This window comes from Rhincodon typus, chromosome 41, assembly GCF_021869965.1.
Source record: "Rhincodon typus isolate 14 chromosome 41, sRhiTyp1.1, whole genome shotgun sequence".
Lineage (NCBI taxonomy): Eukaryota > Metazoa > Chordata > Chondrichthyes > Orectolobiformes > Rhincodontidae > Rhincodon > Rhincodon typus.
This window is the reverse complement of record NC_063372.1, coordinates 10,852,810-10,864,760: the sequence shown is the minus strand read 5'-3', so window position 1 is coordinate 10,864,760 and position 11,951 is coordinate 10,852,810. Positions and strand designations below refer to the sequence as shown.

Below are 11,951 nucleotides of genomic sequence, written 5' to 3'. Positions count from 1 at the left end.
CCTCTTTGACCTGTCTGTCTCCTCTCCACCTATCTTCTCCTCTATCCATCTTCTATCCGCCTCCCCCTCTCTCCCTATTTATTTCAGAACCCCCTTCCCCTCCCCCATTTCTGAAGAAGGGTCTAGGCCCGAAACATCAGCCTTTCTGCTCCTATGATGCTGCTTGGCCTGCTGTGTTCATCCAGCTCTGCACCTTGTTGTCTCAGATTCTCCAGCATCTGCAGTTCCTACTATCTCTAGTCACTAAAGCAGTTTGTTTCTGTACAGTCTTAGCATATTGAGAGCAAGCAAACATTAGAGTTTGACTCTCCTGACAGTTCCAAAAAGCCCAAAGCATTTCGTACTTACACAAGATACTATTTACATACATTTGAGGCACTGGGAGGGTTCGATAACTATACAAAGCCCCATTGTTCTTTGACCAAAAGACATTAGATAGTGGTCTTTTCCCACTGCGCCTTGGCAGCAGTTACCCCAAGCCTGAGTACGTGCCTCAGCACATAGTCCTGGACCTTGGAATGTGCCAGTCTGCAACATTCAGTTGAAGTGAACTCCTTGCGCTGGAAGACCAATGAGTTTTGGGCAGACCAACTCGGTTTTTCACTGAGTAGATAATCCTCCAGGCGTAGTCGATGTTTGTATTGGTATGCATCCCAGGGAACAGCCTAGAGCACAGAGTCCTGTGTCACCGAGCTGCTCGGGATGAACCTCGACAACAACCACTGCATCTCTTTCCAGATTCCCTTTGCAAAGTCACATTCCAGAAGGAGATGTGTGACAATCTCTATCTTCCCCCGTCCAGGTGCACAGAGACCAGGCATACATGAAGAATCTCACAGATAGTGCCCTTCTCACCACCAGCCAAGCCATGTCTTGGTGCTTGTTGGAAAGATCTGGCAATGAGGCATTCTGCCAAAAGACTTTGACGTAAGGCAGATTAGCGTTGTAAAAAGCATTCATGTAGTGCCATTCACCTGCATCTCAGGATGTCCCAAAGAACCTTGCAGTTAATGAAATACTGTTGTTAGTGAAATGGCAATCTCTGCCAATACAGTTTTTTTCAACTTAACCTGTATATTTTTTAGCTGTGCTTTCTATAAATTGTGTTTTGGACGTGCAGTTCAACTGGAAATATCAGATAAATGGTGTCAGTGTGAACATTTCAACAATAACCCCCTGTTGTGTATTGCTCTCGTTGGCCAGCTGGCGTGAATGGATTTTTTTTGTTCCCTCTTTGTTTCTCTTCCACCTATTTTTCTCCCCTCCCCCATCTCCAAAAGGCCTTTAAATTCCAGCTCAGTGATTGGCAAAAAGCCAAAGCAAAAAATAAAGCATGAATATACTTTGTTAAAATCAACCTCTGTCACAAAGCAGTGAATATATCTTCATAACTCTTGAGACTACGACTTATTTTATATCCCCTTTTTCTCTACACAACCCCTGAAGAAAAGTCCAAAGAATAGTGTAGGGTATTTAAGCTTCAAATATGTCCTCTGCTCATAAATTTTTATAAAAATTTGCAATTCATGAGGGAAGATATTATTGTCTCGAGAGAAGCTGCAGGCTGGAAGCTTGTAAAGATGATCTTTAATGAACATCAAATTACTTGATGACGTAAGGATGTTGAGTGTCAAATGGTATTTCACTGTTTGGCAACACATCAAAAGGCCTGAAACTTAGCTGTGATCCATACAGCATCAGTATAGTGTGTGTTTTCCTTTTTTTGTATTGAAAATCCTAGCTGAAGGACCAGCATCCACAACATAGGATACAAGAACAAGTACAGAAGAGAGAGGCCATTCAGCTTATCATAGGAACAACCCTTTAAGCCTGTTCTGCCATTCTGGCAGGTCTGTATCTTAACATCACAATCCTGCCTTTGCTCCGTATCTCGGGATACCCTTCTGCATCCAGCATCTATCAATTTTGACTTTGAAAGATTCAATTCATCCTTAACTTTTTTGAGGGAGTTCCAGATTTTCACTAGTCTCTGTGTGAAGAAGTGCTTTCTGATGTTACTGCTACATAGCCTCACTGTAAATTTAAGGGTTTGCACAGTTGTTTTGGATTCCCACATCACAGGAAATTATTGACATGCCTCTACCCTATCGAACCCTTCTGGAATTTTCAATGCCTCAATTTGATTGCCCCTCAGGCTTCTAAACTCAGAAGGATACCAACCACGTTTATGTAACCTGTCTTCGTAATTTAACCCTTTCAGATCTGGTATCATGCTGGTAAACATATACTGCGCCTCCTCCATGACCAAATGCACCCTTTCTGAGGTGCAATGCAGAAAACTGATGAGGTCTGACCAAGGCTCTGTACATGCAGCTCATTAACAGAAGCCTGCAGTCACCCTCACCTGAAATTAAATTGTTTGCATGCATTTTGTTTCCATTATTGTATCCAAAAGAGCATTCCAGATATCACTCAGAGCAAGGTTTCCATCAGTGTTGTGAGAATAGATAAGTGTCAGGAAACTTGATAACAAGGTGATGCCGAGTTTGGGTTTTCAAAGCCTGAAAATTGTAGGAGGAGAGGGAGTCTGAGGAAGTTGAGGAGTTCCAAAACTGAGGTTGTTGGAAAGAAATGGAGTAGGAGATGGTGTGATAGACATAAGAAACAGGTGTGGGTCATCTGTCCCTTGAAACTGTTCCACCTAAGATTCCACTGAAGATCCACCTTCTACCTCAACCCCACTTTCCCTATCTCTCAATGCTGTAAGCACCCAAATTATTGATCTTGAATAAACTCAATGACTGAATGTCAACAGCCCTCTGAGGTAGAAAATTCCCAAGATCCATGAGTTTCAAAATTTTGATAAAATGTCTCCTGATCTGAGTCCAAAATGACTAACCCCTTATCCTAAGATTGTGAGCCCCATAGTTCTAGACTGTCCAGCCAACATAGGAAAACAGCCTCTCAGCAATCCATTTCTCCATTTCTGAAGAAGGGTCTAGGCCCGAAATGTCAGCCTTCCTGCTCCTCTGATGCTGCTTGGCCTGCTGTGTTCATCCAGCTCTACACCTTGTTATCTCAGCAATCTACCTTGTTAAACTTCAGAACTTTGTACAACTCAATGACATCACCCCTCATTCTTCTGAATTACATAGAATAGAGAAACAAAACATTGTGGATGCTGGAAATCTGAAATAAAGACCAAAAGTGCTGAAAATACTTAGGTCTGGCAGAGAATACAGTCCTGCTCTACTCAATTATGTTTTCATTTCAATGCGGTAAGGATAGAGGGATAACAATGGTCAAGTAGGATGGCATGTTTAAAGCTTAGGGACTCTGTCTGCATTCATTTCAATAACATAAAAGATTTGTAAGCACAAGGTCAGTCTGAGTCAGGTCTTCAACATAGATGCCTACATATTCAACATAGATACATTACCAGTACCACACTATTCTATTTTATATAATGTTACTGTATAAAACTGCAAGGGGATTTGCTTCTTATGCTGTAAATGTTTCTAACAATGTATTTCTTCATCACTAACCATTCCAATAGTTATTCTATTCCTGAAACTAGTGGACTTTTATTATTATAATAATGATTTTCAAAACTACTCTATTATTTAGTGAAATGTGGGTATTCTTTTGTTACCCATCCCTACTTGTCCTAGACCATTTAAGAGGGCAGTTAAGAGTCAGCCACATTGTTTTGGGTCTTATGCTGCCAGACCAGGTAAGAATGATAGATCTCCTTCCCTAAAGGACCAGATGGGTTTTTTACAGCAATTGATGGTTAGCATTACTGCTACTAACTTTCAGTTTCTGATATTTTTGTTAAAGTAAATTATTCAGACATGTTGTGACACACCTCCATGGCAGATGGGGCTTGAACCTAAACCTTCTTACCCAGAGGTAGGGACACTGAACCACAAGACACCCTGAATTCTAGAATGATTTATCAATTGAATTTTTATTAATTTAAATCCCACCAATTGCCATAGTGGGATTTGAACCCAAATCTCCTGAACATTAGTCTGGGTCTCTATCAAGCCAGTGATATTGCCACTGCAACACCCATCTCGCTGCAGCATATTTGTGTGACTTGGAAAGCTATTTGATTGCAGAAGAGTTGGTCATTTATCTGGACAATGAAGTAATCTTATTTGCCTTTGAATAGCAATTATATCAATAAATAGCAATAAATGAGAAGTTAATATGCATACATTGCAGCCAGAGAAGTTACAATGGGACAATTCTGGCAGGCACATGCCTTCTGTGCAGCATTTGCTCCCTGAAAGATTTCTTTCACTTCCTTTACAGACGCAATCAGTGCTACCAATCCACGAGTCATTGATGATGCTCGGGCACGAAGACTCTGTGCTGACCTAAAACGCTGCATGTATTACGAAACATGTGCGACATATGGACTCAACGTCGATCGAGTGTTTAACGAAGGTAAGGACTTTGATCCTGGCAGCAGTATTAAATCTGAAGTTCACCCTCAGCAAGTACCCCCAAATGCTATCAGGAAAGAGACAAGGAAAATTGGCATGGGTAAACTGAGCTAAATGGTCTACTTCTGTGCTGTAAAATTCTAATGATTTGGTAAACAGCTGATTTCACTACATAGAACCACAGAAGAGTTATGGCACACAAAGGAGCCATTCGGTCTATCTATATCTGCGCTGGCTGAATAAGTTGGCCACCCATTCTAATTCCACAACTGGTCAGTGGCCATGCATTTTGCAGCGCTTCAAGTGCAGATCCAAGTTCCTTTTAAATGAGTTGAGGGCTTCTGACTCGACCTTCAAAATGGGCAGCGAGTTCCAAACACCTGCCAGCCTTTGGATGAAAATGTTTTTCCTAATATTCTCTCTAATCCCTCTTCCAAACACTTTAAATCCATGTCTCCTGGTAATTGAGCTCTCCACCATGGGAAACGAGTCTTCTCTGTCCAATTTATCCAAACCCAATAAAAGCATAAACCTATTCATGTACCAAGAGAGGTATATTGTATTATAGTGATCTCATTAAAAACAGCAATCTGGCAGCAACAATGCAAACAGTCAATGGCCTGCTACTGTTTTATTCAGGCTGAACACTTGGATTCCATTGACTGCATGTGAATACCTTCCTCACCATGGTTGTGAAGTGGTAGCCAGAAAATCATGAGGAAGAGAGTTCTATCTAATATGTAATGACGTAAAATAGTACAGATTGTTTAGTAAGTGCTCTCATATCCTCACATCAGAACTTTAGCTAATACTAAATTGGAAAAATTAAACAATCCACTAAGTTCCAGCCTAGCAGACCTTCCTTTTGGAACATCCCAAAAGATGACACAAGAAAGAAGGAAGAACCTTGCATTTCTTTGACACTTTTCATAATCTAAGGCTGACTCAAATGCTTCACAACCAATTATGTATTTTTGTATATCCAAACATTCCTAACTTGAACCAAGCCTAAAACTGGTTCTTGGTCCAGCAATACCTCTATTTTAAAATTTTAATCCTTATTTACAAATCCCTCCATGGTATTGTCCATCCCTCATTCTGTGATGTTTGTCAACTGTACAACCCTCTAGGATATCTGTTCCTCTAATTCTGGCTTCTTGAGAAATCTCAGTTTCAGGGGTGATTTTTTTTTTCTGAGGGCTCCCTTGAGGCTATGTTTTGATTTTTGGAGCTACTTTTTAATTCTCACTAATTCCTTTCTCAGGTGATGCACTTACAGAGCAATATTATCTTCTGTATTTGTTTGACATACTGTATAGGGTATTTGGAATCACACAGAAGCAGAATTATCAATATCCTCAATAATTATGAACCCCATTAAACTTAGAACAGCAACACATAAGGAAAACATTAATTTCCAGAATGCCACAGTATTGAAATTGGCACAAGACCACAGGCTTAAATTAGCAAAGGATTTTTTCAGAATAACTGACATGCACTTCTACACACAAAAGCCCATTGCCCGCACTCACCTTCCACAGATTGGTGAGGTTACAGCTAATAAATTTCCATCGAATATTTACAAGGCTGTAATATTTTAAACAAGTAGTTAATACCTTTTTTAAAACTGCATCTCAGATGTCAATCTCAGATTTAAATTTTACAATTGACACAGTGTCCTTTACAATTGCATCCATTACAATCTTACCAATAAAGTAGCTGCTGAAAATGTGTGGCTTTAAGCTAGAGCTATCGCATCAATTTGTAAGTTATTAATTTCCTCAGTGATTTCAAATTTTCCTAGCTTCTCATTCACTGAGTGTTCCTTTGTTTACAGCTTTGAAACTGTTATCTCTATTTTGCAGCCTCTTTCTCTCTTCTCCTTCGTTGCAGCCGGTCTCTATCAACCACCACTCCTTGAAGCCTCCCCCCCTCTCTCACCTCCCCCTGTGACCTCTCTCTCTCTCACACCTCCCCCATGAACTTCCCTCTCTTCCAGCCTGTTTATGGCCTCCCATCTCCCTTTGTGGCCTCCCTCTGTCCCACAGCCCATCTCCCCCAACTTCTGCCCCCTTGCAGCTCCCCTGTCTCTCCCACCCTATACCCAGACATCTTGTGGTCCCCCTCATCATCTCCACACACCCCCAGTTCCCCTGCAGATCTTCACTCCCTTTGTGCTCACCCCAGCTTACCCTAGCCTCAGTCTCCTTGAAGCCTGTATCACCTCCCCCAACACAATTGGCAAGATCAAAATGGCGGCTCTCCATTCCTCCTCCTGACATTGGCCAAAAGGCTGCTTCAGGCCATGGCACCCTTTCCTGGCCTCAGTGAAAAGGTAATTGGCACCCAGACCTTGACCTCCCATACCCAGATTTCGACTATCCAGCTCCTGTCTCTGGACCTCAGCTCTGGCTTCGCCAACCCCAGGCAATTCTCTCATTGCTAGTGTTTATTTACCTAGCTGTTCACTACTCCCCCAGTCACCTATCAGAGCAAGCATGGGAGAGAACCAGGCTCTGATTGAAGGAATGACTCCTCACCTTATCTTTCCACTCAACTTTTGGGTGGACTTTATTCTGACTGGTTGCCCCATGAATGAATTTTCCAGGGCAATTTGAGGACTTTTGTGGGTAGATTTTCACACTGCCCCTTGTATTTCAAGCATTGTTCAATTGCCATCACTCCAACATTGTCAGCTGCATGGGCCCTAATATCTGGAATTCCTTCTGTAAAAACCTCTCTACCTCTCCCTGTCCTCCTTTAAACCTCTCCTTTGGCCAAGCTTTTGGTCATACGTATTATTATTGCCTTAAGTGGCTTGGTGTCAGTCTTCGAAGCAGAAAGGCTGACGTTTCGGGCCTAGACCCTTCATCAGGCCCGAAACGTCAGCCTTTCTGCTCCCATGATGCTGCTTGGCCTGCTGTGTTCATCCAGCTCTGTACCTTGTTGTCTCGGATTCTCCAGCATCTGCAGTTCCTACTATTTCTGGTGTCAGTCTTTGTCTGGTAACTCTCCTGTCCCTTGGGATGTTTCACCATGTTACAAATACGAGTTGTTGTTTACATGTAATGTAGGGAAAGCCGAGAATGGGATATCTGTTTGTAACAAAAGTCTTTATGGGGAGTGAGGTGGTGAGTTCATAGTGGTGATGATGAATTCATTCCTCAGACAAAATGTTGACCATGAATATGGTATGGAACATGACTGTTTGGAAGCTGAAATGCAAATGAATAAGTGAGGTTTCAGCTTTTTCTATTCATTTGACATGAATGACCAGCATCCTCTAAAGCAGATTCTTGTACTTGATGATCTGCAGTATGCTAATAATAATTGGCTGAATCTTGGGCGGTTGAGCAGCTTTGACAGCAAATCTTAATTCTGAAAGGAAGATAGAAACAGAAAGGCTTAGAGGAGGAAGGTTAAATACAGCATCCGTACTGTAACTGCTTAAGAAACAGTACAGCAAGCTGAATGTATGACAAGCTGATCTGAAAATGTCTATCTTTGCATATTAAGCAAGATCAGGTGTGATTGCTGGTAAGCTCTCTCGGGTCTAAGGGCAATATGAGGTCGCTACTCAACGTTAATTGTCTTTTATTTCCTTTCCTAGATATATCAGAATTATGAATGGCTTTCTTCATAATCCAGGAGCAAATTTTATTATTTATTGCTGCTGATCCCAATCTTTGTTGATCAGGCATGCATTATCAAAGATTTTGCCACAATTGAAGATTTGCTTATCTTTCCTGCATCTAGTGACAGGGGAATGCATGAGGCATACAGAGCATGTCCTTATGTCTGTTTCAATAGCTAGTTTTTTTTCTGGGACTGTTGCTAGCCTTTTTTCCAGAGGCGCTACTCCCCATCAACCATGGCCAGGAGACTCTCCTTCTCTTATTGCCTGCTCTGGGTGTGTCAGAACACTTTGCAAAATAATAATCATCCTGTGTGGCTGTGTTATGAACACACCTTCCTTGACATCAAGTTCCATAGCGGGACTGTAACCCAGAACCTCTCTCTCAGAGGTAGGGACACTAGTCATTGCGCCACAAGACTCCCGATGGAAGATCATTTTGGGCACAAATCAGGCACACTAACTAGCATCCCCAAGATCCCAAGCTGCACTCTGATCAAGCGACACTTTGCACCAGGAGGGCTGAACCATAAAATTCACCCTTCTCCATATTTGGTGAACCTGAGGGATTTTCTCTCCCTCAACACTGTATTAACCTGCTTAAAACAGGTGGATAACAGGTCCAACTGATGTCGAAATTTCAAGGGAATATTTAAACTGCTCGTTACTAATATCCCAAGGGGTAACTTGAGTGCCTTGATATTTCTTAAACTATTGGCAATTGGTGTGTGAGAGAATTCGTGATAGAATAATCAGGCGTAAACGCTGGATGAAGTGGTATTAACAGGCCAAATGGATGACTCTCAACTGGATTTTCTCTTGCCAGTGTGGGGCTGTAAAATCGTTTCTGCCTTCATGGGAATTGTTGGTGCTTTGAGTCTTTGAATTATAATTTTTCTCCGTAGGTGTTCAAGTCACCACCCACCTGATGACCATTTTGGAAAAAGTTGCCAAAAACAACTCTCCTTTAAATGTTTTCGCCTTGCAATTAGCTGAAATTGGTTCATAATGAGTTGGAACTTGCTGCCTGCACAAAAAGCACTCAAAAAAGGGCGGGATATTGACTTAAAGTTTCTTCGGGCAACTTTAAGGAAAAGAAACTCGGGTGGTTTTATCAATTGGAATAGCAAAATCAGTTTTAAAGGGACGGTATTGTTACAAAAATGTTGGGCAAAAAGCTTAAATGCTGTACAATTTTTATCAAAACATGTTTATATAGTTTAGCTTTAACATTGTGTTTCTCACACACATGGAGTAATTTTAGTGAAAAAGAGCTGTTCCCTGTTCTGGCTGGTGTTATGACAGAGTCATAGAGTTGTACAGCATGGAAACAGACCCTTTGGTTCAACTCATCCATACTGACCAGATATCTATATAAATCCAGCCCCATTTGCCAGCATTTGGCCCATATCCCTCTAAACCCTTCCTATTCATATACCCATCCAGATGCCTTTTAAATGTTGTAATTGTACCAGCCTCCACCACTTCCTCTGGCAGCTCATTCCATACATGCACCACCCTCTGCATAAAGAAGTTACCCCCCAGGTCCCTTTTAAATCTTTCCCCCTCTCACCTTAAACCTGTGCCCTCTAGTTTTAACTCCCCTACCATGGGGGAAAAGACCTTCTCTATTTTCCCTGTCCATGCCCCTCATGATTTTATAAACATCTGTAAGGTCACCCCTCAGCCTCCAACGTTCCAAGGAGTGCCCATCGAGATCTTTAAGGCATTATGTCCACGTGTGGGACAATCATTGACGATAGCTTCTCTCTATTTTTGTCAAGTTACAGGCTTCCTGTTTTCTCTTGACAATTTGGCATATTTGTTTTTATCTTCTAGTTTCAGAATTCTTTGTGTTCTTGTTAACATAGTTAGAAAATGCAGCCTGTCATTCAGCAGAGGACTCACCTTTATTTTTTCTTTCAGTCACGCAGAAGATCTCAGCCATTAAGAAACAGCAACACCTTTTTGCTGCATCATGCAAGTCTCTGCCAAGCTCTCCTAGCCATTCAGCTGCCTCTACCCCAGTCTCTACTATTCACAGCAGTCAGGTGAGTGAGAGAGACAGAACATGCGACGGCAAGCAGCAGAGAGTGATAAGCACAGGAAATGTGTGCTACATCCTCCCTCAATCATTGAAATAGTTTTGTGTAGAATTTTTTTTCTATAAATGGGATATGCAGGCCCAGAATTAATTGCCCATTCCATGGTGCCCTTGAGAAAGTGGTGGTGAATTGCTTTCTTGAACTGCTGAAGTCCATTTGATGTAGGTACACCCACAATGCTGTTCAGGAGGGAGTTCCAGAATTTTAACCTTGCAACACTGAAGGAACGGCAATATATTTCCAAGTCAGGATGGTGTGTGGCTCAGAGAGGACCTTGCAGGTGGTGGTGTTCCCATGTATCTGCTGCCCTTATCCTTTTAAATGATAACAGTCGTAGATTTGGTAGGTGCTGTCTGAGGAGTCTTGGTAAATTTCTGTAGTACATCTTGTAGATGGTACACACTGCTGCTACAGTGTCTAAGTGGTGGAGGGAGTGAATGTTCGAGGGCTGGGGTGCCAAACAAGTGGATTGCTTTGTCCTGGATGGTGTCAAATGTCTTTACTGTTGTTGGAGCTGCACTCATCCAGTCAAATGGGGAATATTCCATCACACTCCTGACTTGTGCCTTGTGGACAGTGTTGGGTAGTCAGGTGAGTTACTTACTGCAGGATTCCTATCCTCTGACCAGCTCTTGGAGCCAATATCTTGTATTGGTCTGGCTATTCCTGTTCAGTTTCTGGTCAATGGGAACCCCAGGATGTTCATAGTTGGGAAATTCAGCAATAGGGGTCATGCCATTGAATCCATGATTGAAATGCTGGGCATTATCTGGGTGCTGTATGAAGTGGTATGGGGAGGATTCTCCCTCCAACTTTTCTTCTCTTATCAGGAAACAATTTTTTTTATTCCAAAAATAATGTTTATTCTTTGGATTTGTAAAGGAACATAGCAGTTCAAATTTGATATTGCATAAAGTGGAAAACAGATCAGTCTTTTTCAATACAGTACATGAAGTGCCTCTACATTTACCATTACAGGTTATAATTAGCACGTGTATTTACATTTCACATCAAATATTCTCTGGTGCATAGAGCTCAAGGGGTTTTACCCTATGGCGAGAGTGCCTTAGACAGTGGTCTTTCTCTATTGAGCCTCTTTGGAAGTTTGTCCCAAGCTTTAGCGTGTGCAGTCTGCAACATGTAATCCTGGACCTTGGAACGTGCCAGTCTACAGCACTCAGCCATTGACAATGGAAGTCCAGTGTGTTTCAGGCAAACCAGAGAATGCCTTTCACCAAGTTGATGGTCTTCCAGCAGCAGTTTCTGTTTATCTCAGTGTGCATTACTGATAATCCATATAGAGCACTGAGACAAAAAAAAAAGCAGTGCTTGTATCTGTTTGGCATCTACTGGGTGCAAAAGTGAAGACTAGCAATTCAGCGTGTGGGAGGCAGTTCAGGGACCCACATTCCACTATACCCTTTTCAAAGTCAAGTCTATTGTCCAAAGACAGTTCTTAGTCATACCAAGCTGTGTTCGCTTGGCATAGTATTTTAACTTAGCCAACTTACGTTGTGTGTCTTTTAGCTCTGGGCAAATTCACAATTAGCACCCTTGCTTTAGGCATGTAATTAAAATATCACACGACTTCGAGCAAACCAAACCGCTGTTCTGTGTGATGTGTTCAAGGGCTGAAACTAGACCTGTTTACTGTTTACCATTAAGCATTAACAATAGCCTGTGGAAGTCTTTGCTGCTGTGGATCGATGTGCTGTGTAATATGTTCCTCAATTAATGATCAGTGTATGCCCTAACAGTTCAGTCTATTTCACTGAGATAACAAGGTGTAGAGCTGGA

The 11,951-nt window shown here is 41.9% G+C and overlaps 1 protein-coding gene across 1 annotated transcript in view; it reads left to right on the top strand.

Moving 5' to 3' along the window:
• LOC109925336 (cyclin-dependent kinase 4) overlaps window positions 1–11,951 on the top strand; it is a 33,576-nt gene that overhangs the window by 2,968 nt on the left and 18,657 nt on the right. The window contains exons 2-3 of the mRNA XM_048618871.1: window positions 4,282–4,416; window positions 9,976–10,100. Of these exons, the coding sequence (XP_048474828.1) occupies window positions 4,282–4,416; window positions 9,976–10,100 (260 nt within the window). The remainder of the gene's footprint in view (window positions 1–4,281; window positions 4,417–9,975; window positions 10,101–11,951) is intronic.